Source organism: Lutjanus erythropterus, chromosome 13, assembly GCF_056507025.1.
Source record: "Lutjanus erythropterus isolate fLutEry1 chromosome 13, fLutEry1.hap2, whole genome shotgun sequence".
Lineage (NCBI taxonomy): Eukaryota > Metazoa > Chordata > Actinopteri > Lutjaniformes > Lutjanidae > Lutjanus > Lutjanus erythropterus.
The window spans coordinates 9669201-9692950 of NC_139329.1; the positions used below are offsets into that span (position 1 = coordinate 9669201).

General features: G+C 39.0%; 2 protein-coding genes across 2 annotated transcripts; one reads left to right on the plus strand and one right to left on the minus strand.

Annotated features, from left to right (window-relative positions):
* The first annotated feature begins 4325 nt into the window (after nucleotides 1-4325).
* LOC146316143 (protein FAM180A-like) lies at nucleotides 4326-10134 on the plus strand. The gene is made up of 3 exons (XM_084734503.1): nucleotides 4326-4774; nucleotides 9165-9262; nucleotides 9779-10134. The coding sequence occupies exons 1-3, from the start codon at nucleotides 4696-4698 to the stop codon at nucleotides 10106-10108; spliced, it is 507 nt and encodes a 168-aa protein (XP_084590629.1). The 5' UTR covers nucleotides 4326-4695; the 3' UTR covers nucleotides 10109-10134.
* A 918-nt stretch (nucleotides 10135-11052) lies between these two features.
* Nucleotides 11053-22796, minus strand: slc23a4 (solute carrier family 23 member 4). The gene is made up of 12 exons (XM_084734504.1): nucleotides 22565-22796; nucleotides 21489-21629; nucleotides 20432-20589; nucleotides 17603-17762; nucleotides 16236-16417; nucleotides 15674-15794; nucleotides 15426-15582; nucleotides 15067-15320; nucleotides 14019-14183; nucleotides 13795-13903; nucleotides 13611-13706; nucleotides 11053-12953 (listed from the first exon to the last, which is right to left on the minus strand). The coding sequence occupies exons 1-12, from the start codon at nucleotides 22610-22612 to the stop codon at nucleotides 12682-12684; spliced, it is 1863 nt and encodes a 620-aa protein (XP_084590630.1). The 5' UTR covers nucleotides 22613-22796; the 3' UTR covers nucleotides 11053-12681.
* Nucleotides 22797-23750: the final 954 nt, after the last annotated feature.

Consider the following 23750-nt stretch of genomic DNA (forward strand, 5'->3'; position numbering starts at 1 on the left):
GTGTGTGACGCGTTCAAGTGCCTGCCATGAGAACGATCTCTGCCATGTACAAAAACACCACATACACACATTCTCCCTCCAGTATAAAAAATGTATGGGGTATTTATTGGCAGAATATTGCAAAATCACCACTTGAAAACAAGAATTGGTGTGTTTACATTACTTTATGAGCCATTTATATCTACTGCATGTCCTCTTCAGTGGCTGTTGGGAGAAGTTGGCCTTCTAGGCTTTCTGCCAGGAAGCCTTCTTGAGTAGGTTAAGGGGGTAAAAAATATGGTTTGGGTTCAAATAACAAGATTTCTGCCGGAAAGCCCTTTCTGCCTTGAATATACATAATGATGTCAATCATGAACATGTGCTGTTCCACAGAGGCTGCCCTGTTGAACCGCCATGTTTCTACAGTAGCCCAGAAAAGACAAACTGAACTCTGGCTCTGGACATGTCCCTTCGCGTTTTCAGTCATGCAGCCAGCTTAGGTGCCGCTAAATTGTACATAATGGTCCTGTAAGCAAAAGCAGCAATACCACCATGAAAAAAATATCAAAACACTCCATTACAAGTCAAAGTCCTGCACTTAAATATTAAAGGGACAGTGGGAAACTATTTTCAGCAAAATGTACTAAAAGCATCAAAAGTAGAAGTAGTATGAGAATGTGCTAGTAGTGCAAAAAAGCACAGTCAGAGTGACATTGTTATAATACTGAATTATTACATTAACTTATAGGCAGCATTATAATCACACGCTTGGTGAGGGTGGAGCTAATTTTAACTATGTAGCAAATTTATTGAGTCATTTAGTCTTCATCTGCTGATCACAAGTTGTGGACATAGAAAGTAACAAAGTGTAAGTACAAATATCTCAATGTACTTAAGTACATTACTTGAGTAAAAGTTACCGTTAATTTCTCGCTGTATATTTAAGGGACCAGTGTGAAGGATTTAGTGGCATCTAGTGGTGAGCTTGCAGACTGCAGAACCCACAAGTGCAGAGAAGAACTTGTGGTAGCCATGAAACTCAAATGCAAAAGGCCCCATCTAGAGCCAGTTTTTGGTTTGTCCGTTCTGGGCTACTGTAGAAACACAGGGGAGTAACATGGCGCCCTCTCTCACTCTCGGCTCATTCGATTGTAACAAAAACACAACGATTATTCTTAGATGATCATTAACTAATGAAAACAAACTGCCATATCCTGCCAATAAATCTTACACACCGGACCTTTAACACTAAATATCTCACTCTGTACTGTGTTATAACTCGAGCCTGCGCAAAAAATTGTGCAGGATTTAACAGCCAGAACTACTGTGTCAGAACTGTGGACACCTTCCTTTTCTGTTATGTAACAACTGCTATTAGTCCAAAGGCATGTCCTGTCCTCCTGTCTTAAATCTTCATTGTCTTCAGCACAGCCAACTGGCTCTTTGTTAAGGAAGAAGTGAGAGATTATACACATCAGTCTTTAATTACTGACTCATTATCAATGACCAGCTGATCATCCACTTATTATAATCAATAATACAAATAATACAAACCCACTCCTAACACAGGGCCGTATCCTCTGAATCACTCAGTAAGTGCACCAATTTAAGAGAGGAAATTGTTTGGGGTACAGCCTAGAATAACATTTTCATTTAATTTGCCCATTGAAAGAATAATATGTTTGTTCAAGTTCTTGAGCTGTAGTTCTTGGAGGTTTTGCAGAGGCCACAGTTCTGCTGCCAGTTTCAGCACAGTCTGGGTCTGCATTCCTCTGCAGCAGCACGACAGCCACATCTGAGCCTGAGACAAAGCTCTGTCCCATTCTGACTTCTGCAGAAACATCTGGGCACTTCAGGGCCAGATGTATGGACATGACCTCCACATGTCACTGTGTGCTGTGTTCACATGTTGGAATCAGTTTGTACGCCCAAATGAAATGAATGAATGCTAAAATAGTGTTCAAACAAATAAAAGTTATTTTATACGGTTGCACTTCTGGTAACTGTTCCTCAGGCTTGTGGAGAGGGTGGACCGTGCCAAGCAGTGAACAAAGTCTTTCTTTGTGGTTTCTGCATATTTTTTTCTGCCCAGAACCCGGGGTGCGTGCATTGTATAATTAGAAATAATCACTTAGCAGAGTTTCATGTTCATAGAGTGTGAACTTTCCACATTTGCCCTCCAGAGGACCACAAACCGAGCCGGTTGCCGGTGGTCATCCTGGCACCGTCACAGCCCGCTGAGGGACCACGCTGTTTGTAAAAACAGAACTAACTTTGGCTTTAAAGGTACATGAACAGAGCTCCAAGTGGACAATAAACATGGTATCACGCCCAGTCAGTTCTGCAACCCACAAAAAGAATCAAGGCAGCAAGCTAAATAAGAAATAAGTAAGAAATAAGAAAGCAACTTGTGTTTGACAAATAGAAAATGCTTCACATGACAAGCTGGTTCTGCAGCTGAGCAGACTGTAAATGACAGTGACAGATAATGACCATGTATACAGGACATGGTTCCACGGTTTGCTGGCTGCAACTGAACTATATAATCATTTAAATTTAAAAGTAGCCAGTATGACTGGATGTTGAGTTGCATTAAAATACAGCAGTGGGTTTTAAGTTTTGACTTAAGGGTTAAGGGCCATACACAGAAAAATTTAGTGGTGACATCACCAATTTATTTGTGGAGTTGAGTTTAACATAATGGGGGTTAGGTTAAGCTAACTCAGGTTGCTTCAAACATAGACCCCATGTCTGACCACTGCAAACAATCCCAAGGCACTTTAATTCACATGCTTTGGGAATGCCCAAAGTTATCTAACTTTTGGAAATTAATATTTGATATGCTTTCCAAAACTATTGGTAAGTCCTTAGAACTGTCACCCTCCTTTGCCTTATTTGGCACGGTGACACAGAAGCTTATCTTAAATCATTATACACTAAGCCTTTTGTCTTTCGCCACATTGGTGACCAGACGACAAATTTTGATTAGGTGGAAAGATTGTAATATTGTGTTATATGTCAATATTAGCACAGTGGATTAGGGATATGTTGCATTTTATTAAACTGGAGAAAATAAGGTATACTGTCAAGGGGGTCAGCTGACAAGTTTACACTGATATGGCAACCCTTCTTGGGCCAAGTTGATATTTTAGGTTCTGATGATTTGATGGATGACTAGCTTTCAGTGTGTCGATAGGTAGCTAGGAATATTGGAAACAAAATGCTGGAAAGATCCCTAAGATGCCCCAGGTCATATTTTGTTGTATGAGTATGTCTATGTATGTTGGTGCCCTAGACAATAAGGAGTCCCCTTAGAACTTATTTATTTATTCTTTCCCTTATCATCCTTTTTTTAACTTTTTATTTATTTATGTATTTTAACTATGACATTTTTCAGGATCTGTATTTTTCTTCTATTTGTCTACCTTTCTTCCTTTATAGGTTAAGTTGTGTACCTTCTGAATGTTACCGTGGGTGGGGGGTGGGGGGAGTTCTACCTATTATAATGTTGTTGTGTGAATTGTCAAGGCTGTGTTAATGAAAATTCAGAAATAAACTTTGTTCAAAACATAATGGGGGTTGCCATCTTGTTTTTTCTTTGTTTTTTTTTTTTGCAACTAGGGCATGCGTAGCACCACCAAAAACTCGGGCAGTGCTTGGTTTCTGCTCGGCAGTCAGCAGGAAATACTGGCGGTCTGCCTGTTCGCATTTTCTCGTATTACAACTAAACAGTCTCTGAAATATGTTCCCGAAAACTTTTTAAACAAGAAATAGGCCATGTTGTAACAGAATCTTGATCCATATTTGATCAGTGCTGCCTAGTTTTTACAGTTTGATCCGAGTTTCATGAGCCCTGTGTTGATCTCAGTTTCCTAACTGTAGCCCCATATTTAATCCATATTTGATCAATACGCTCTCGTTTGACAGTTTGATCTGAGTTTTATCAGCCTTGTGTGTTGTACAGGACAGACTCACTGAGAATGACCTGTCAATCAAGTAGCCCTGCCCTGCTTTATTGTTTACTTTACTCTAAATGAGACCACAATTTACAAAGTAAACATCATGCTGTAAGTCGATTACATGAAACAAGTGATTGAGACCGTAAACCTGTTAGGAAACTGTTCAGTGAGGTCATAAATCAAGTGAGAAGTAGTGTCATTTTCTCATAAGACTCCATACAATCTGACTTCTATTTGCAGCCAGCAGAGTCGCCTGATGGCCATTAGACAAAATGACACATGGACAAAGGACATATAAATTAGTCCAGTATGACTGGAATACTCAGATAAACAATGCATAGAAGAAATATAAACCTCGAGGAGGACTGCTGCCGCTACACATGAAAAGGATGTTGATGATAGGACGGGGACAATGACACCTGTTAGTGATGAGAGCAGACAGATTTTTGTAAAGGGTGACTCTGTGAACCTGATGATGACAACCAGCTGAAAGCACTAAAAGAAAGAGGGCGAGAGAGAGAGAGCGGGAGAGATCAGATGTGGATGGGAGGGGAAGAGAAAACAGAGCGCAGAGGACGCATGGAGTAAGAGAACACCAGTGATGAGGACGGTGCACAATCCGATACTGTGCAAGGCTGCAGATGCACAGTAAAGAAACGGGAAGAAATGCAACAGAAAACCATCCTGGGTGCTAACAGGCAGAGACACAGCAATAGGAGTTGCATGCAGCCGTCGTTGTAAGAGTGATCAGGCCACCATGCTGCCCTGCAGGATGCTCATTGTTGGTCTTCTCTACTGCTGCATCAAAACAGGTGTCACACAACTTCAGACTAAAGGTAAGACTTGCAAACAGTTCAGTTTGTCATGTGCCTGTAAGTGAAGTAAGTTTTCATTCGAAGATTATTTTGTTTCTACATGTTTCTTCACAGATCAAAAGGAATATTTAGCAGCAGTGTTAATATTTGTTCTCAAGGACTATAAAAAATTGATAATAGATTAATCCCAATAATGGGATAACTGTGTGTCTGGGCTGCAGCAGAATTTATGACAACAAAACATTTACTGTGTTAACAGATGTTTTCTTTATGGAACAGTGATTAAATGAACGAGTGTTCCTTGTTCCTTGGTATAGCTGTGCTGCTATATTTAACCAGAAAAAACAGCAACCCTCGTCTTTTTATTTTCTCTGAAAACTCTGACATTTTTAGTGAAAACATATTAGGAAAATGTTCAACAAGCATAGGTTTGTAACAGGAGTGACTTCATTGTGTGTATTGGACATGAGAATATTTTTATCCCACACATTTTACTGCAGTCTTCCACCATGTATGCTAACTGCTCTGTCTAGAAGTGCCCATCTTCAAAAAGATTAATGTAAGAAACCCAACTCTGACAGGGAAGAATGCAGTATAATATTATATGAAAAATACATTAAAAGCACCATCTCATTCATATGAAAGTCCTGAGAGGCAAGTGAAAAAGTTTTTCAAGTTTTTGTCCATTTATGAAAACTGGTAGAAAAAAATGTTTTGGCAGAAAAAAATTTAAGGATCAAGTGCTTGTCGTTGTAATACTAATTTCGACCACAAGACGCTGAACTTCACCACTACCCCATGTTCTAAATAGAACTAAAAATATTAAAATTTATGTTAAAATGTTTTCGTCCAGGTAGCAAGTTACACAGTATTACTGTCATGTCTTTCATTTGGTTAGAAATGTATTTTAGTCAGCATTAAATTGCTATTAGCATTAACTGTACTGTTCACACTTAATACTAGTCTGAAGTTAGCCATTAGCCCACTCGCTAATGTATTGTTCATGGTTGACCAAAGACTACAACTTTGGTTAAGTTGACTGCATATTAGTTTACTATATTGTAAAGGGACACTTCACCCCTACATTTTGATATTTGCAAAGGGAATAGGATCATTTTGTTACGCTTTAGAAAGGTCATTCCCACAGCATGGGGCGAGGCCCACTGGTGGGCTGTGAGGGCACTGCAGGTGGGCCTTGAGAGGCCTTGAAAAATATATAAGCAAAACATTGCTAAGTTTTAATTTTATGAGTTTGAATGAATGACTCTGATGTTTTTAAATCAGAGATAATAAAACGAAGCCATGGGGTTTAAATTCTGTGTTATTCTTCATTTAGCTGGACTAGTTTTACAGGTGTCACACTATATCTGGTGACCTGTCAGATTATCACAGGAATGTCACTTATATCTCGACACTGGTACAGTTAGTCTCGTGCTGAGTTGTGATTAAAGGCTTGAGTGATTTCAAATTGGGCCGTGGTATTCTTAAGTTTGGGAATGGCTGCTTTAGACTATTTTTTCACCTGTTCATAAGTCATATACAGAAAAGAAAATTATTTAGATCAGGATCACCAAATTTTGTTTTCCCTTGCCTCTCAGGGTTTCCACACATTATACGGTATAATGCTGAGTCTTTCAAGTTACAGCACATTTTATTCTATGCACACTCATAGTCATCTGGCAACTACAGTGAGCTCAGATGTCATCTTCACCTGTTTCTAATATGAAAACAATCGTAGGGCTCAAAACTGACCTGGCAGAGGAAACTCATGTACCTCAAGTGAATGAAAAGCTTTCAGCTGAGATATTCAGTCCTGCACTGGTCAAGGAATTACTTTTGTCTAATGAGGTGATTGTTTGTAATTTGATAAGTGTTACTGAATCTACCACTCAGTGATAAAACACTAAGAAACAGTGATTAAAATGCACTGAAGACAGTGGTACAACTACTCTGATGGTAGCTTTCTTGATTTTGGCTGTTGACACTCAGCTCCACTGACAGGAAGTACAAGTCAAAATTCAAGAACAAAATCCAAGCAGCAGTAAAAAACCACTTTATCATAGAAATCTGGAGCCACCAGAAGCACATATTTGGCCTCTGTCATCCCTTTGATGCAGAGTTCAGCTGGTTAACATATGAGCTATGTGTCCGATTTACTGATATACCCTCCCAAATAAAAACATGTTGCAGTGCATTTTGATTGACTAAAGTGGATTCCTTGAAGTGTAAACATTTCTTTTTAATTCTAATGTTGATGAAATAAATATTTCATCAGTATGTTTTACAGAAATATAAATTTATTTAATCACAGTGATTTGAGGGCTCACCAAAAAAGAAAAAGGAATCCATACCAGTACTATAAATAGTGCCAGCTCTTATTGGCCTTATTGAACTTAGATTAATGAAGATCATTATCTAAACATTATGGCTGACTTGTTTGGATTATTCGATCCTGCAGAGCTCTATTAAAATATCATTATCTTGTGCACTTGCTGAGTCTGTCATAAACAAGTGTATAGCAAGAGTGAAAGAGTTGGCACTTGGTTAATTGACTCTGGCTTAGACATTTGATGGGTTTCTTAATTGTGTTTCCAAACTCCCCTCTCATTTTATGCTACAGTATACTGAATCAGCTGGTCACAACATCTTTACCCCAGACTAGACTCCAGCGAAAACTGCTTGGCTTTAATGGATTGATGGATTGATTGTGCTGCTGCAGATTAAATAGATGACATCAAACAACTCATTCCAGTTCAGTCACTAACACTATCAATCACTCTACTGCTGTCTCCAATTCTGCATGACTGTCTGATGATGATTTCCTCTTTTTCTTTCCATCTGTTCTCCTTTTCTTCTACCCATCATTGCAACCTGTAGTTTATCCTTTATACCATATGAAATGTAGACTGCCTATGCTCCAGACTTTACACACATTACTAAAACCTGCCAGCAAAGAATGTTGGAGATGCTGGATAGTAACTGAAAACAGTGGTCTGAATTTCTTTCTGTCGGTCCCCTCTTTCTTTACCCTTTAGGCATGCTAGCAGCATGGCTTCATGGATGGCAATGCTGGTCCACCACTTTGGTCCAGAATGAAAAATATCAATAACATCAACATCCCCTGACCCCCCTGACTTTTCCTCTGGCTCCACCAGAAGCCAATTTTAACTTATCAAGTGAAGCTGTGTTTGCTAAACATTAATCATGATAAACAAATATCTGCATATATGAATGACAGCTATGTGGGCAAAGGACAAGATCTGGTTTGCATCCAAGTAGCAGTAGTTGGATTGTCGCGTTTGAGCAAGCTTTGGTTGCAGGCGGGTAAACAGTTCATGTGGAGAGCAAAAGAGGCAGAAAGCATTGGTCAAAATATGATATCTGATGCCAGTTTAGATTTTTTTTACATTTATACTTCACTACTATTCATGCACTTAAAGTTATTAAGCAGACCACAGTCCTGCACAGGTTCACCCTCACCTGCAAAGCCATGCACCAGAACCAACCTGTTACCCGCAAACAATCCCCAAGTCATGTCTGGCTCCACCTGGACACGCTAATATAAGTCCCACGATCCACCCCGTAAATGAATATTCACAGTCATTCACTTGTCTCACACTTGGGTTCTTGGAAAATTATCTGTTGGCTGATGGAAACTGCACTCCTGCAGCTTGTGGCTATCAAAAACTATTACTTTTTGGCATTTTTTAGAAGCAGCAAATCTACTGACAACGTTATTCTCAATCTGATCACACCAAAGTTCTTCAAAACGGTTGTTGTTGAAGTACAAATGTTAGTTTCTGTACAATTTGTGACTGTGACTGTGTAGTATTCAAGGTAAAATGCATCATGGTTATACTTCCTCAAGCTGTAATCACAAACAAATAAGTGGAAAGGCCTTGTGAGCTTTCTTTGGCTCCACAAGATCTGTTGTGGTTAACAACCTGGCCAAAGTCATGGGTCTGAGGAATGCTGTGAAAATGAGGCTGAAATGCTAAGCCAGTATACTGCATGTTGGAGTCATCTGGAGCTTGTTGTATAATCCGTGTGTTACTCCGCCTTTGACTCTTCTGCTGCCTTTGAAGTCTGAGGTCACATTTCATTGCCTGCAGCGAGAAGTCATCTGTAAGGTCAGAGATTGCAGAGTTGCATATCATAGATTAACTGCAGTGTATCGTGGTGAACCTGGGTCTCACATGTACCAGTAAAACACGTATTTCATGGCACCTAACAGTTTAGAGACTGCTTGTCACAGGGATTTCCAACTTAACAGATTCAAGAAGCCTTTTGGTTCCATAGCAGTAAATCACAAGACAAAAACATGTGATGAAATCTGAAAAGAAAGGTTTGCTAAGGAAACTGTTTTTCCACCACCGCTCATTCTCACTGTCTGTCTCTCTTTACCCACAAGCCCTATTCCCAGCTGCAAGCAGAATACAAGGGGGGGCAGCAAATGTGGTGAACCCCACCTTCCACAACTCATTTGATGATGTTCATCTATTATATGAGGTGAGACAAATATATCTTTAAGTGGTCGCACTTTATTTTACAGTACTCTAATTTTGTCTTAAAGAATAAATTAAAACTAGAAATAATTTGCTCTTCATTAGACAGTATTAGACCCTTATTAGACTTTACTGAAGAGCATTTCAGGACACATTACAACAGAACTGTACTGTAAACCAACTGACTGCATATACTTATTGTAATACTGTGGATAGATAATGTGATTTGAGCAAAGAAGTAGGCATCAGTCTAGAAGAAGCAGATACATGATTTCACTTTAGTTTACCGTCCTAATTACACTCTTATAAAGTCTATTAAAGGTCTAATAAAGGGTCTAACACTGTCTGATAAAGAATGTTATTTCTAGTTTTTTCTAATTTCCATTTTTTTCTAGTACAGATTCTTATGTCTTACTAGTGTAGTAAATAAAGTATAGCATCTGTAAATCAGTGTTTGAAGTGTAAAACCACTAAATACCTTCAACAGTGATCATGTCTTCTTCTTCTTTTCATCTGCTAGATGCTGCTGGTGGGCGTACACTTTGAGACCAGCGGAGAGTTCACAGTGCAAGATGCTGAGCTGGCTTCCCTCCGCAAGACGAGACACTTGCAAGTAATCTGTGAGGAGATCATTCCCAGGAAGCTGACGGACATATTTAAGCTCATCTCTGACCTCTCAGATCATACTGGTCACCTTCACCAGGACGATTTTGAGCGAACCCTTATGACGTTGGTATACACCGTCCAACAGATGACCAACTCCACTAATGAACACCAACGAGATGTGTGGGGAGAGGCTTTTGTTAGTTTGTACAAAGCCATCAAGCAAGATCTGATAGGGACAAATTAAACAGATATTGCTGTTGCTACACAAAGGCTCCATGTTGGACTTTAAGTTCAAATGAAATGGCTAAGAGAGTGCTCACTGGTGGTATGTTTCCTGTAAATCAGGCAGCTAGGAAAGGACTTCTCACAAACATTGATTGGCGTTTACAGCAGCTAATAGCGCTGAATGTGTGTTACGCCTCTCTTGCAATGCAGCTAAAGTGGTCCATGGTTGTAGCAATAGATAGAAGATCAGTCCTATTACCTTACCTTTCCCAGGCTGGGATGTCCCAGTGACTACCGTCAGACCACGACCAAAACAGCCTCTGAGACCAGCGGAGGCCAGTTGGATGACAGGGAATAGGTTACGGTACCAACATAGTGTTCTTGCTGAGTTTGGCTGTGAGCAGCCAGGGGCTACCTGAGCTAATGGCAGTTAGCTCGGTTAGCCCTGGGGTCTTGGAAGCTAACAGCAGTTAGGTCTTAGTAGGTTGGCTCTCAGGAAGCTGGGAGCCAAACCAAGCAAGAACACCACCTCAGTATTGTACCACTAATTGCCATTTGTTTGGTGGCTAACCGCTAGCTGCTGTTAGCGTGGTTACCCCTGGGGTGCTGGGAGCCAAAAGCAGCTGTATTCCCAGTCAGTCTTGCAGGCTGTAATTGTCCTGTGATCAGTTGTGTTCAATGGGAGGCTGCGAAGCATAGTTCTGTTGCCCGCTAACTTTAGCAACATATTAGCTGCTGAAGTCAGTGTTATCTGTCCATCAGGAAATCTCTGTTATTAAATCACAGTGTTGAAGCTGAGCAGCCAGAGGACATCAGAGGGAAAGCCAGAAAACATCAATTAAAATAATTGTTTCCCAAATCAGTAAATAAAGTTATAAAGTTGTTCTTTTGTAGAGTGAGGCCTGCTCCCCAGAAACACTCCAGTCACTTAAATTCCTACACATGTAAACACATAAACATTGATTTTGACTTCATAAGAACTTTTACTATGCGCAAAAGAAAACCTTTCTTGAATAATATTCATTGAGATCAGTGAGTAGTTCTGATTTGTCCAGTGAGGAAATGTTGCATATTGTATGGTGGCACTTCATAAGGACCCCAAGAGAAAAGTTCTGTTGCCACAAATAGGTAAAGTGCATGGATACAATTATAAAAAAAAAAACATTAACTGTCACAGCAAAGTTAATTCAGACATGAGGTACTGTATATATATGAAACTATACATTAGATTAATGTGCAGAATGCGGCAATAAACATCATGGATCTACTTACATTCACATGTCTTTTCAGTGTTTGTTCACTAGCACCTGGCTGTGCTCGCATACTCAGACTGACAAGATCAAAGAAAACAATAAAATTTCAAGCTCTAAAACAAATAAATCATTGTTTATAATCAACAGTGCATGCTATGTGGAAATGTTAGATTACTGTACAGAAAAAATGTCTTCAATAGTATATATTTATATCAATGTGAACTTTATATAATTAATAATTTACAAAAATATCTACAAAAACTGTAGATACCTAACTACCTCCCTAAAGGAAGTCCATATATTAATCTTATGCAAGATGTCATTTGCAAATGTCACTCCAAAAGTTTGTAACCAGGTGGTAAATGCCGAAATTGAAGTTTATATGTAAGACTTTATGTCTTTATAAACTTTCCACAGAAAATATAATTTTCTGCTTCAGCAGCACTTCTGTAGATATCAATGTTGGACAGCAGGGGGTGTAGTTTCCCCCATTTCTGTACTCGTTGAGGGGTCAGGATACTCCAGAAAACTAACAGAAGCACAACACCGCTGCGTTGCAGGGAAAAGTCACTGCTGTTGACTGTGAGAACAGTTAATAATACTGTTTTGTTTAAATATTGAACACAATATTGCTATAACCTGGTTCACTAGTGTATGATATACTATTTGAAAGCCACATTTTGTGAACTTGTTGATAGATTGCAGATGCTGGTGGAATGAAAACTTGACATGTGGGCCACCAGAGGTCGTTACCTGTGAATTCGGAAGGAAAATGTTTGTTGATAATGCTCAATATGCTCATTAATCATTTTATTTTCCTTATGTGTTTACCTGAATGGAGACAATTTGTTTATTTTATGAAATTAAGCAGTTTATCAGGTTGATATGTTACCGACAAGTACTTTAAGGTGATTTTCTAAGGCAGTGTGGTGACTGTTTTGTTTTCTCTTTCCAATAGAGAGCCTCTGCCGTATTTGTGCTATATCTGTACTGTAGCTTTGCTGAATGTGCACTGTAGTTGTGCTGTATTTTTGGGCTGTAGTTATACAGGAATAGTACTGGATTCCTGTTTTTTCCTTTGCTTTGAGCAATCCCAGTTCATTTTTGTACTTGATAAACAGACAAAAGTAATTAACAATTAAGCAAAACCACAACAAAAACTGTATCTGAAGTTGAGTGCGTGATTTACCCCGGCTTCAAGTTCTTAATGAAATTCTTTGCACCATGTTGTTACAGTACAGTGTCTTTAACAAAGGATTGGAGGTCCAAACCGAGCTGCCTCTGATGGTATTGTTTTTAGAAAATCCACAAAATGGCATTCTGATGTGAGTACAACAACTCACATCGGAGCAACTCCAATAATAATCTGTGAAGGTTCTGGATGTTCCAGCGGCTGCTTCGGCTCCAGGGCATTAGGATCCGCTCGGCATCCTCTCATGGTGCCGGGCGCACCGGGAGGGCAGAAAGGTATGTACTGGAGCCAGGAGGAAGCAGAAAAGTAAGAGCTGATGCCAAAGGGAAGGTTGTAGACTTCTCCGCTCTCCAGTGTGTTACTGGAGTCGTCCTCATGAGCCTTGTTCCAGGCTAAGATGCCTCGTTCATGCTTTGATCCTGTTGGACACATGATAAACAGGTTAAACCATACAGCCCTCTGAAGGAATGACAGCACTGACTCTGCCTTCATGTTATTTACTCGCTTAGCTTGTTTGTGTGTTTTTCACAAAGCTTGAGAATGCTGCACCATGTTCCAGGAATATTTCTATCTTTAGATAGTCTTACAGTACTACTGAACTTACAGTACAGTACAAAACATGATGGCCCAATGTCCAAGACAATGTGATGAAGTCCCCTCAGGGTGTCTTTAAAGGGGACAAAACATGATAAAGTGCCATCTAGGGTGCTTTCCAGTGGACAAAATGTGAAAAGTGCCCTCTAAGGTGCCCTTCCTGTGATGCAGTGCCACATCAGCTTTCCTATATGCTAGAAAATTAGTTGAGTTCTCTGTGCCTCTAAAGGGTTAATTACAGAGGTGTTGTAGTTGTTGTTCTTTGAGTCACATTAAAAAAACAGTTTTAGCTGGATTTTTTTGCTTCAGACAGCTTAAATAATATAATAATATGATAAGTTTTTTCAACTGATTATGCACTAATTGAAAACATACAGTAACCCACTCTAAATATTATGCACTGACCCTTTAAACAATTTAAACATAGTAGCAATAATAAAATAAATAACCTGATAATATAATTAGATGAAAAAAAAAAATACCTGGAATTGTGTTGTCCAGTATGAAGCCAATGAAACCTCCTACAAACATACTGGTTGTCAGAAGGACCAGCAGCACCTGGTCGAGTTCAACCACACCTGAATGCAACATAATGAAAATGATTAAGTAAAAGTATGATGCTTTTTACGAGTAAGATTATAGCTAATTGGAATTTTATTAAAGCACCTGTGGAAATAGCTTGAGGATTCTTTAATATCCAATTAGGAATGACCAGACCAGAGAACATGGAGAAGCCAAAAACGAAGATGTTTCGGGATGAATTCATATCTGCATACTAATAATGTAAGAGAAACAAAAAACATGGGAGAAAATGTTAGTACGAATTTTCATGCAATATTTAGGTCAAAAAAATTTTTCACCAAAGATGCTGAAGGTTTAAAAGTGTGTACCTGCAGATTAGAAACTCCTGCTGCGGAGATGACACCAAACATGACCATGAACATCCCTCCTATCACGGGTGATGGGATAGTGGTGAATATAGCTCCCACTTTACCGAACACACCCATGACAACCATCAGGACTCCACTGGCTACTATCACCATGCGACTGCCAACCTGCAAAAAGAAAAGAGAGAAATAGAAAAGACCTCTCTTGAAACTGTCTGTATTAATACAACAGGACCAACAGTGTGTAGGATTTAGTGGCATCAGTGGTGAAGTTGTAGATTTCAACCAACTGACTACTGCTTGCCTCACCCTCCCCTTCCAAATATGAAGGAGAAGCTGCAGTGGACACAAAAATCTAGAAAAACGCAAAAGTCCATGAAAGTTGACCTCTGCTCTCTGTAGATATAAGCTCATCTAAGGTCACAAAAACACAATTTCTATTTTCTGGTGATTATACACCAATAAAAACATACTTATGAATATCATATTCCATCTCTATATTTTGCCAATAAATCCCCCTAAATCTTACACACTGGACCTTTGATATTTGAAATGAAAACATTTGAAAATATGTTTTAATGTCATGCAATATTATTTCTCATAATTATTATAGAATATTACATTTAACAACACATGCAATACTAGAAAAGTGCACTCAGTAGAGTGCAGCTCTCCATCAGGCAACACAGAAAGAATATTTAGATGTAATCACAAACATTTCAGTTAGTAACTGCAATTTAATTAGACAACGGATTTCAATTAGATTTGTTTTATAATTTAGTTACATGTAACTAGTTACAGATGTGGAGCCATAAAAAAAAAATTGTTTTTTCTCCAGCATGCAGTCAAGACTGTACACAAAAATATTAGGCTGTATATTAGTTTATTTTAGTTTTTTTAATTATTTTACGTCTTGTGGTTATATGTTAGGTACTGTTTCGGGGGGATTTTTGGCCTTTACTCTTCATACACTTCATGTAGTATATACTGTATGTGTCAGTTTGAGTAAATAACTTGTAAAAACTTGCCTGTACACGGAGGCTCATCTTACCTTTGTAATACCGAGGGCTCCAACATTCTCGCTGTATGAAGTGGTACCATTCCCTGTACCCCAGGCTCCAGCCAGCAGGCAGCCCAGTCCCTCGATGCCAATGCCCCTGTTGATGGCATGTTTAGGGGGAGGTGGAGCCCCAGATAGCCTGGCACAGGCGTGGTAGTCCCCTACAGACTCTATCATGGAGGAAATCACACCAGCTAAGATACCAACCACCCCCGCCAGGCTCACAGTCGGCATCCCCCACTGTCCTGAGTTTGGATTCAAACATAAGAAAACAAAGAATGGCAGTAAGTACAGCCTGCAAGACCTTTTTCTATAAAGTCATGTCAGATGATAGTTTGGCAGCCTCTTACCTGGGTATGGAAAAGTGATCCATGGAGCTTGGCTGATAACATCTCCCTTTAGATCAGTGCGGGCCATGTGCCCATACTGGTTTGGATCAGTCGGCAGTACATTGTAGATTGTCAAAATGTGGCAGATTAGCCAAGATAATGTGATTCCAAGCAGAACCTGAAGACACATATAAAGAAAATCACATCATCTATCTCAATCTCAGAGATAATTATTGGCAAACAAGATAGAGGTTTTGTTTGATACATACTGGGAGAATCTGAAAGATGTAGACACGGGACATGTGCAGTTTTTTATCCTTGCTGTACATAGGAAAGGGCACAGGAATGTGACGGAGGTACTGTGAGAACAGGGTGATCAGTGCTGTGGTCCTGTGTGTGACAAAGACAATGATTTAAAATTCACAGAGTTAAATAGAACTCCACTCCTTTGTAGCTAAGCAAAGTAGAGCAGCTCAGCAGGTTCATTGGCAAGGAACCTTTAATAAGCTTTCCTGCTCTGCTGAGAGATTAAGGTTTTACACAGATTTCAATGTGATTATTAAAAAAAACAGATTTAACAAACCTACATGACAAGTTTGTTCAGCAAAAACTGGCATGACCTTAATTTTTTAAAGAGATCTCTCTTTGGATAGCTCGTATTACAGCTGTCCTAAACTGACTCCATGCAACATGATCAGAAATTTAGAAAAACTAAGTCTTAAATTGAAAAAATATATATACTTTGTAAACTTGAAATAGTCTACAATTTTTTGTACTCTTTATAGCAGACTCTCAAACCCTAAAAAGACACTTTTTGTGAATTGCACCCACATGGCAGACATGCCCCAGTGGTATCCTGCACTGTTACCAGCTGAGTCAAACAGGGACAGTCCGATGAGGGAGATGGTGGGAGCGATGGTGAGAGGTCCAATGAAACGCATGAAGAGGCCGATGAGGCCGGAGAAACCAACAAACACCTGGAAGAGTGAGCCCACCATAATGGAGCCCTGCAGCTGAAGACAGACAATAGATAACAAAGTGAAAACGTGGCATCACTCTCATTACAAAAGTGTCTGTAATGTTTTTGTAAAAGAAATTAACATACGTTGTTATCTTTAAAAAGAATGTCCTCGTTACATTTTTGTTACGACGTGCAAATCACACACTGGTTTAAAAGTAATCTCCAGTATCCACCGCAGTGGCACACAATCTGAAGTTCATTGCAGAGGCAGTGAAGGGATGCCTATCTCATTTATCTTCACTGATGAATTAAACTGATTTAACATGCTATATTGCTTAATTTCACTCTTATTATTGCGGGTGTTCTGACTACCAGTGAGCTGCACCCACTTCAAACAGAGAAAAACCTCAGAGAAAATTTTCATTCACAGTTCAGATTGTTTTTACCTCCGTTCAGACTCACTATCATTTACAAATGCTGCATTGGCACAGCCTAAACAACCATAGCAACTGCAGCTCTGCATTGCTAATGCTTTAACATGTGGGAGCCCCACGAACTGCTCATGCTCTGCCAGCTACTTTTTATCAAATACACAATATCTGAGTCATGAACACCTTCAGCATAGATACCTATTCTGTTCACTGCATAAATGATACAGTCAACTAATCTTTTATCTCTCTATATATATGGAAGTTTAATCAGCATATTAGCAGCATATTAGCAGACTTCCCAGCATGCATTATCTGAGAGTTAAAACTTTTTGTAGTTCAAAGAAAACACATATGATGAAAACATGCAGTATGTCTTTAATACACTTTAAGATAAGTCATGGTTGCTTGATGAAAACACTGCTGACATGTTTTCTCAAGTACAGCTGAATTAATATCAAGTTTATTTGACTAGAAAACCAATTCAGGTGACTCACAAATTTGCAGCAGTCACACACTAACTTTTTCAAGTTAAAAAGACAGGTTTCTTTTTACAGTGTGCTACTCCATCCTAGCCCCAGTTAGCACCCCTTTTTCGAACAGCTGAACTATCTTGGAGCGTAAAGTTTTTAAAGAAAGCTATAAGTTGTACATGGACGGGCCATGTATGGTCATTGAGCTCTTGAGGACAACCTGCGTCTCACTGTAAAAGCCTCCTGAGGATGTTATTGAGGACTGTTGGCACCTCTTCATTTGTTCAGCGTGCTACCCTGTAAATTGTAATTAGACAGATCAGACGGTTTACTTACTGCTCTCATTCGACTCTGCCACACATCTATGAATTCGGGGGAGGAGGTGTTGACTAGGCTGGCATTTTGGGTCCAAGCAGGACATGTCCACTCTGGCATGGACAGCATTGCCATGGAAGGTGCCAACAATGTGAAGGTACCACCTTGGAGAATGGGCAGTCTGACAATAAAGACCAATGAAGAGAAGGCAGTAAGACAGATATAATGTTAGGATAAAAGTCTTTCCACATGGGTCACACATTATCAAATGTCATCAGGTCAGATGTTGTGTGACATAGCTTGGTATAACAAGTGAATTAAACCCTTAGTTTTTAAAGGACCATTGGGTAGTATTTAACGGCACCTAGCTGTGAGATTGTGTATTGCAACAAACTGAATGCCGCTTGCTATCCTCTCCCCTTTCCTAGCATTTAGGAAAAACTACAGTGGATGCAAAACTTGCAAAAATGGCCCTATTTGAGCTGCTGTGGTTTGTTCATTCTGGGCAGGTGTAGAAACATGTCAGTGCAACATGGCAGCCTCTGTGCAGAGGATCTGCTCCCTCTGTAAATATAAAAGCCTCATTCTAAGGTAACAAATACACAACGTTTATTTTCAGGTGATTAGAAACTAATGGAAAATTAATGAAATGATATTCGATGTTTGCCATATTCTGCCAACTAATGCCCGTAAATCTTACACACTGTACCATCAAGAAGAGCACTAACATGGTTTCATTTTCTTTACAAAAGTACAACTCCTGTGTCTACAGTCCCTGTTTGTTTCACCCACATATGATCCTCTAAAATCTCTGATTTAAATCATGTGAAGGCGAAGAGAGCGGCTAATTAGGCCAACTGCTGTGCTAGAGGTTAAGTGAGTTAAAGTCATCTGCGATGTAATAATCCTCATTATGCTGCTCACTTCACTGCCAACAATTCACATCAGAATGTAACAGATGCCCAACATAAAATTTCCGATGCAACAGGCACAACAGTCTCTCACAATCAGAATAGTCAGGAGACGTTTATTTGTGGAAAACATGGTAAACTCAGGGGAATAGTGAAGACACATATCTTTTGATGGGAGTTTATAATGTTTTAGTCCTAAGGGACACATATCATTAGCACTGTTTTCTTTTGACTTCTCTGGAACAATAAGCTATTAAACACACCGATTGTTCTCCTTACAGCTGATCTCCAGGTATTTGGAAAGAGACAAGAAAGCATCAGTGGTGCTAAGCCGGGGGAATGTGGATTTAGCAAGAACTAGATTCCAAACATAATAAGATGGAAATTCCTTCACTAATCCCACTGTGACACCAATGTTTAGCCAGGCTGATTCTGTGCAAGCATAGTATATGTTCAGAGCAACGAAACATGGTTAGAGTTTGTAGTTCTGCTGAACAAAATGAGCCATGACATCATATCTGTGTTTGTATCACTGAACACGAGGGATACTTCACGCTGAGTAGTTTTGACAGTGAGAAGAGTGCTGCTTGTCTTGATTTTTTTTTTCTGTTGGATTCTCTGTTCTGGCATCTGCAGTAACAGTGAAGAGGTTGTATCATGTTGTGTTATATTATACTGTACATGCATTTGGTACCTAAGTAGAAATGCTGTGGCAAGACGACCAAACACAGTTTGGTAACATTTATTATAACAGTCAGCACAGTTGGGTACCAAAGAATTACATGTAATCTGGATGAAGTAATAAAAGCAGAAGATAAAAAAAAACCTCCAATAATCAGCCCAGATCACATTTTTTAAAATGTGTAATTAGTTTGTTGTTACATTGTTTAGGTTTTCTTTCTAATATTTTTGATTACTTTAAAATATTACATTTTTTTTTTTTACAATTTTTCATGATAGCCAATACTCTATTAACTTGAGAAAAGTGCATCTGATGGATGAGGGTGTTCTTTTTTATTTGCACTGAAAATAGTTTTAAATTATTTAAAGAGAAAAACAAATCCCTTTGGAACTCAAACATTTGTGGCTGCGTCCAATTTTTTAGTATAGGGTGCAATATTTCCAGTGTTTGATTTTGAAGTCATCCAAAAGTATTCAGACAAGATCACATTTTTTGTAATCCAATAGATTACATTACTAATTACACAAATTGCCATGTAATCTGTACTTAACCGTGACACTCAGGCATCTTAATATGTAATTCATTCTTTTGGACTAACCCTTTTTCTCATCACAGCTGAAAATGCCTGAACATTTGAAAGCATCTTAATATAAAAGCTGTACTTTCCCTCTCATAATCCCTTTAATAGAAACTGTGCTACTTACACAGCAGAATATTCCATTGTTCATGGCTGCACGCTAAGTTTGAAAGACTTCAGAGTTCAAAAGAGGCTAAAGCTGAGAGGATGTTTTGTTCTGGTTGTTTAACACTACTACACAGTTTTAACTGGTTATGAAACAGTCTCAGTTTAACACTGATACCTCTATATGACCAACATTAATAAACAAGACCATCGGAGAGAGGACTGACTGTTTCTACATAGTTATTCTTAATGGCTGCCACCAGATCAGGTTCTCTTTGATATCAGGTGAAGCAGTGTTTACATTTTCCCATGCAAAGTTGCAGTGAATAGCATGTTATCCAGTTAGAAAGAAGCCACTTTTGTCCACAGGGGCCTCCAAGCAGTTTGGTTAATTCCACTGTAATGATAGTTACAGTTCTGTTGTACTGCCCCATTTCTTATCTTATCAAATGAATGAATGTAAATCATCCTGAGATGAGAAATAGAAATCTATTCCCCAAAACCATCCCTAATGAAACTGTACATCCTGCAAACACCTTCCTGCTCATGAAATTACTTCTCGCTTACTTCCTTACCTAATGCCGAAGGTAACTTGCAACAGAGTGCAAATACCAGAGACGAAGAAGATGGTACTGATGAGGTGACTTTGTGAGAGGCCATCATGCTGCAGACACAAGCCCTGAGACAAGATTAACGGGATGGCGATGATACCTCCAAATGCAGTCAAACAGTGCTGAGAGAGCAAGAAAAATATCAAGAGACACCTTTAGATTATGATTGATGTGGGCAAGGAAAAAAACATGCCAGACACAGTTTCTGCCATATCCACCATCCACTGTGTAAAAGCAACAAAAGCTGAAATACAGATTAAACAAGTTATCTGACATGTTGATTGTATTATACCTGACAAAAAGGTCATGCATCAGGTGATATTGTATGGTGCCTAAATGTTATATATTTTTTAATGCTGTCACATGTTTGTACGTGACATTGTTGAAGAAAACTGGGACAACTTTGCGGTCATCCTAAAGTTAGGAGAGTTTATTTTGGGAAGTAATATATGTTTCCTGAGTTCAGTTAGGATAGGAACATTGAGTTAGAAACTGTTCATCTGTCAAATCAGGTCCTAACCCTGATTATCAGGGTTAACTGTCAGCATCTGAAAGTTAGAAAGTTTATGTAATATGGCCCCTGATTGTTACATGTTTATAGCACACTGAATTGTATAGTAGCACTATCAAGTCTGTGGAATATGTGTATACTTGAAAAAATGTGCGATAGATGCTGTAAAAACGATATATGTAATGGTAGATAATGTCAAAGAGAAAATAATTTTTTTTAAACAGGCAACTACAACTGACTCAGGACTTCCAAGGGAAGTGTGACTGATCTCAGCTGCTAAAAGCAGAAAATAAACTCTCGCTGACTTAACCACTTCTCAACTGTATCTGAAGCAAATTTCACAATCAGGCCTGCATAAGTAAAACCAAGTCTAACCAAGCGTGAAGGAAGCGTCAAACAGAAGCTCTCATGTGACACTGTGGTCATATTTGCATTGTTGTTTAACATAAAAAATTACATTAATCGGGAAATGATGCTAAACATGACCTTAAAACGCTTTTGTTGACCTACCTGGATGCCTAGAAGGATGCACAGGTACCAGGGAGGTACATCTGTCACACAGTATGCTAGCTTGTTGCTATCTCCCCCCACGGACGTGTCCATTTCCTCTTCATGTTTGGTGTCTGGTAGATCACAAAAGCGCCCTTCAAGCTTCATTTAGTCAGACGGAAAGGCAGACAGATGTTAATTACTGATACGCATGACATGATGGCATGCTGCAGATCTATATTTCTTTATCGTGGCAGTAATTCATTAAATGGGACAAATCTCAAAACAGCAACAACAACAGAATACTTAAACATGTTTAAACTTTCATTCAGCAACCCCATAAAGTTTCACAATTCCTATTAAGGGAATGTGGTTCAATGCTTTTCAGTTCATAAGCCATAAAATTAAATGATTTGCTTCAGATATTAATTTTCTTTTAACACAACCATGACATCACAGGGTAGGATGAACACAAAAAGCCGCAGTCACAAGAGTAACTAATTGTAGTAGTAGGAATAGTAGGAATGTTTCTCTTCAGTTTCTATGCAAGAATTATTTCCTGAAGCAATTATACTCATATGCATTAAAGTATTTCTAAATGCTTTTCATATTTAAATATTCAAAATTTGTACTGAAATCACACACAAAAAAAAACATTTTCTGCTTCTGTTTTTCTGACTAAACAGCGTGCCATTTATCTTTTCAATAATGTGATTTAAGCATGGAGGAACAAGAATGTAAACAAGTGCATTCTTATGTGTCCATGACACTACTCTGCATGCTATTCTGGTGTCAATTATTAACTGACCACAACAGCTACTTTCCCACCATGTACTGAACGACAACCATGACACATGTACTATATTATCCAGTCCAGTTATTTTAGGAGAGATAGATAACCAAGTAATACTAAAATATATGATCCAGATGTGTTCACATTCACATAGTTTAAAAGTAAAACACTTGAATTGTTATTTACTCATAGAACTACTGGGATGAAACTAATGGTTGAAATAATTAATTTAAACTTTATAACAATCAGGAATAGCTTCATGAGAAAATTTAAAGTATGCAGTCTTTTCAAAAGTTATACTCACTGCAAATGCATAGTTGTCAAGGCCGTTATTTTCCTTTTCTGGGGCCATGTCAGCTTCAGCCTACGGGCTCAGGTGGTGGTCTTCTAAACCCGAAAATAAAACAGAAGAGTGAAAAAACATGAGTGAGACTGGAGGGAGCAACATCAAGAGAGGACTGGAGAGTGTAATAGAGAAGGCAGAGAGGTGGGACTACGGGTGGGTCGGGCAGTAACACAGTTCAGACATGAGACTGCTGCGCTTGTTGATTGAAATGAGTCCCACCGGCAGCTCATGTGAACCCAATTACAACAGTAACAGCAGCTGACCAACCAGCATCTGGAAGGCAGCAGATACTCTGTCTGACAGGGTATAACATTTTTTTTCCACCTTCATCTGTCTCTCTCAAACATGCTGTCTTTGCTATCTTGCGATCAAGAGAAAGATCTTAAAAAAGAAAGAATTCCTTGAGCGTGGCCTATAGGGAGCAGATGGTTCAAGGCAGTACTTACTGTTTGCTCTCTCCTGTTGTTTCAGACAGTCAAGTAAAAATTTCTCCACTGAATAGTTGAAATGTCGTCTTCAGGACATAGCTCAGTTATGTCTTGCCTTTTCCAGCCTACTTTCCTTCTAATTTTAACACCAAATATCTGTTTTGGGAGGGCAAATCTTCCTAGCAATCACATGTTGCCAGACTATCACATGGTACAGAGCTGTTATTGATTATGAGTAAAATGTCCTGTAAATGTTAACTTAATTTCCTAATTTACCGTAAGGCTCTGTTTGCCCTGAAATGAGATTATTAGTCTAAATTAAGAGTTTGATAGCAGCCTGCATCTTCTTAATTAAGAGGGTCCAAATGAGGGCATTCGTTACAGTAAATGGCAGGAGAGGAAGCTCAGATTGTCACACTGTTGGCATCTGAGTGTATTTTCTCATCTCATTCTCTCATTTGTGACATTTCAAGATCCAGGTCACAAACTGGCAGCTGTGTGATGCCAGGAGGCAGAAAAAGTAAGCAAAAGGTTATTTGAGAAAAAAAGACAAAGCTCAAAGTAGCACCTCAGCAGCTTATTCTCCTTAAACTACTGCTTCTAATGCCTGTCTCACACGTAAGTCTGCATACTGCCGACTAGAACTGACTACTACATTTTTTAAATACTTTCATACGTTAAAAAGTATATTCATTACAGTCAGTTGCCAGTGTCTG

Bases quoted from the DNA above. Each gene is read 5' to 3' on its own strand.
- LOC146316143 (XM_084734503.1), top strand. From the start codon at position 4,696: ATGCTGCCCTGCAGGATGCTCATTGTTGGTCTTCTCTACTGCTGCATC. The intron at 4,775-9,164 runs GTAAGACTTGCA...TTTACCCACAAG, and splicing joins CACACAACTTCAGACTAAAG to CCCTATTCCCAGCTGCAAGC. The intron at 9,263-9,778 runs GTGAGACAAATA...TTCATCTGCTAG, and splicing joins ATGTTCATCTATTATATGAG to ATGCTGCTGGTGGGCGTACA.
- slc23a4 (XM_084734504.1), bottom strand. From the start codon at position 22,612: ATGGCCCCAGAAAAGGAAAATAACGGCCTTGACAACTATGCATTTGCA. The intron at 21,630-22,564 runs GTGAGTATAACT...GACTAAATGAAG, and splicing joins TTGACAACTATGCATTTGCA to CTTGAAGGGCGCTTTTGTGA. The intron at 13,707-13,794 runs GTGCTTTAATAA...TGTTGCATTCAG, and splicing joins TCCTCAAGCTATTTCCACAG to GTGTGGTTGAACTCGACCAG.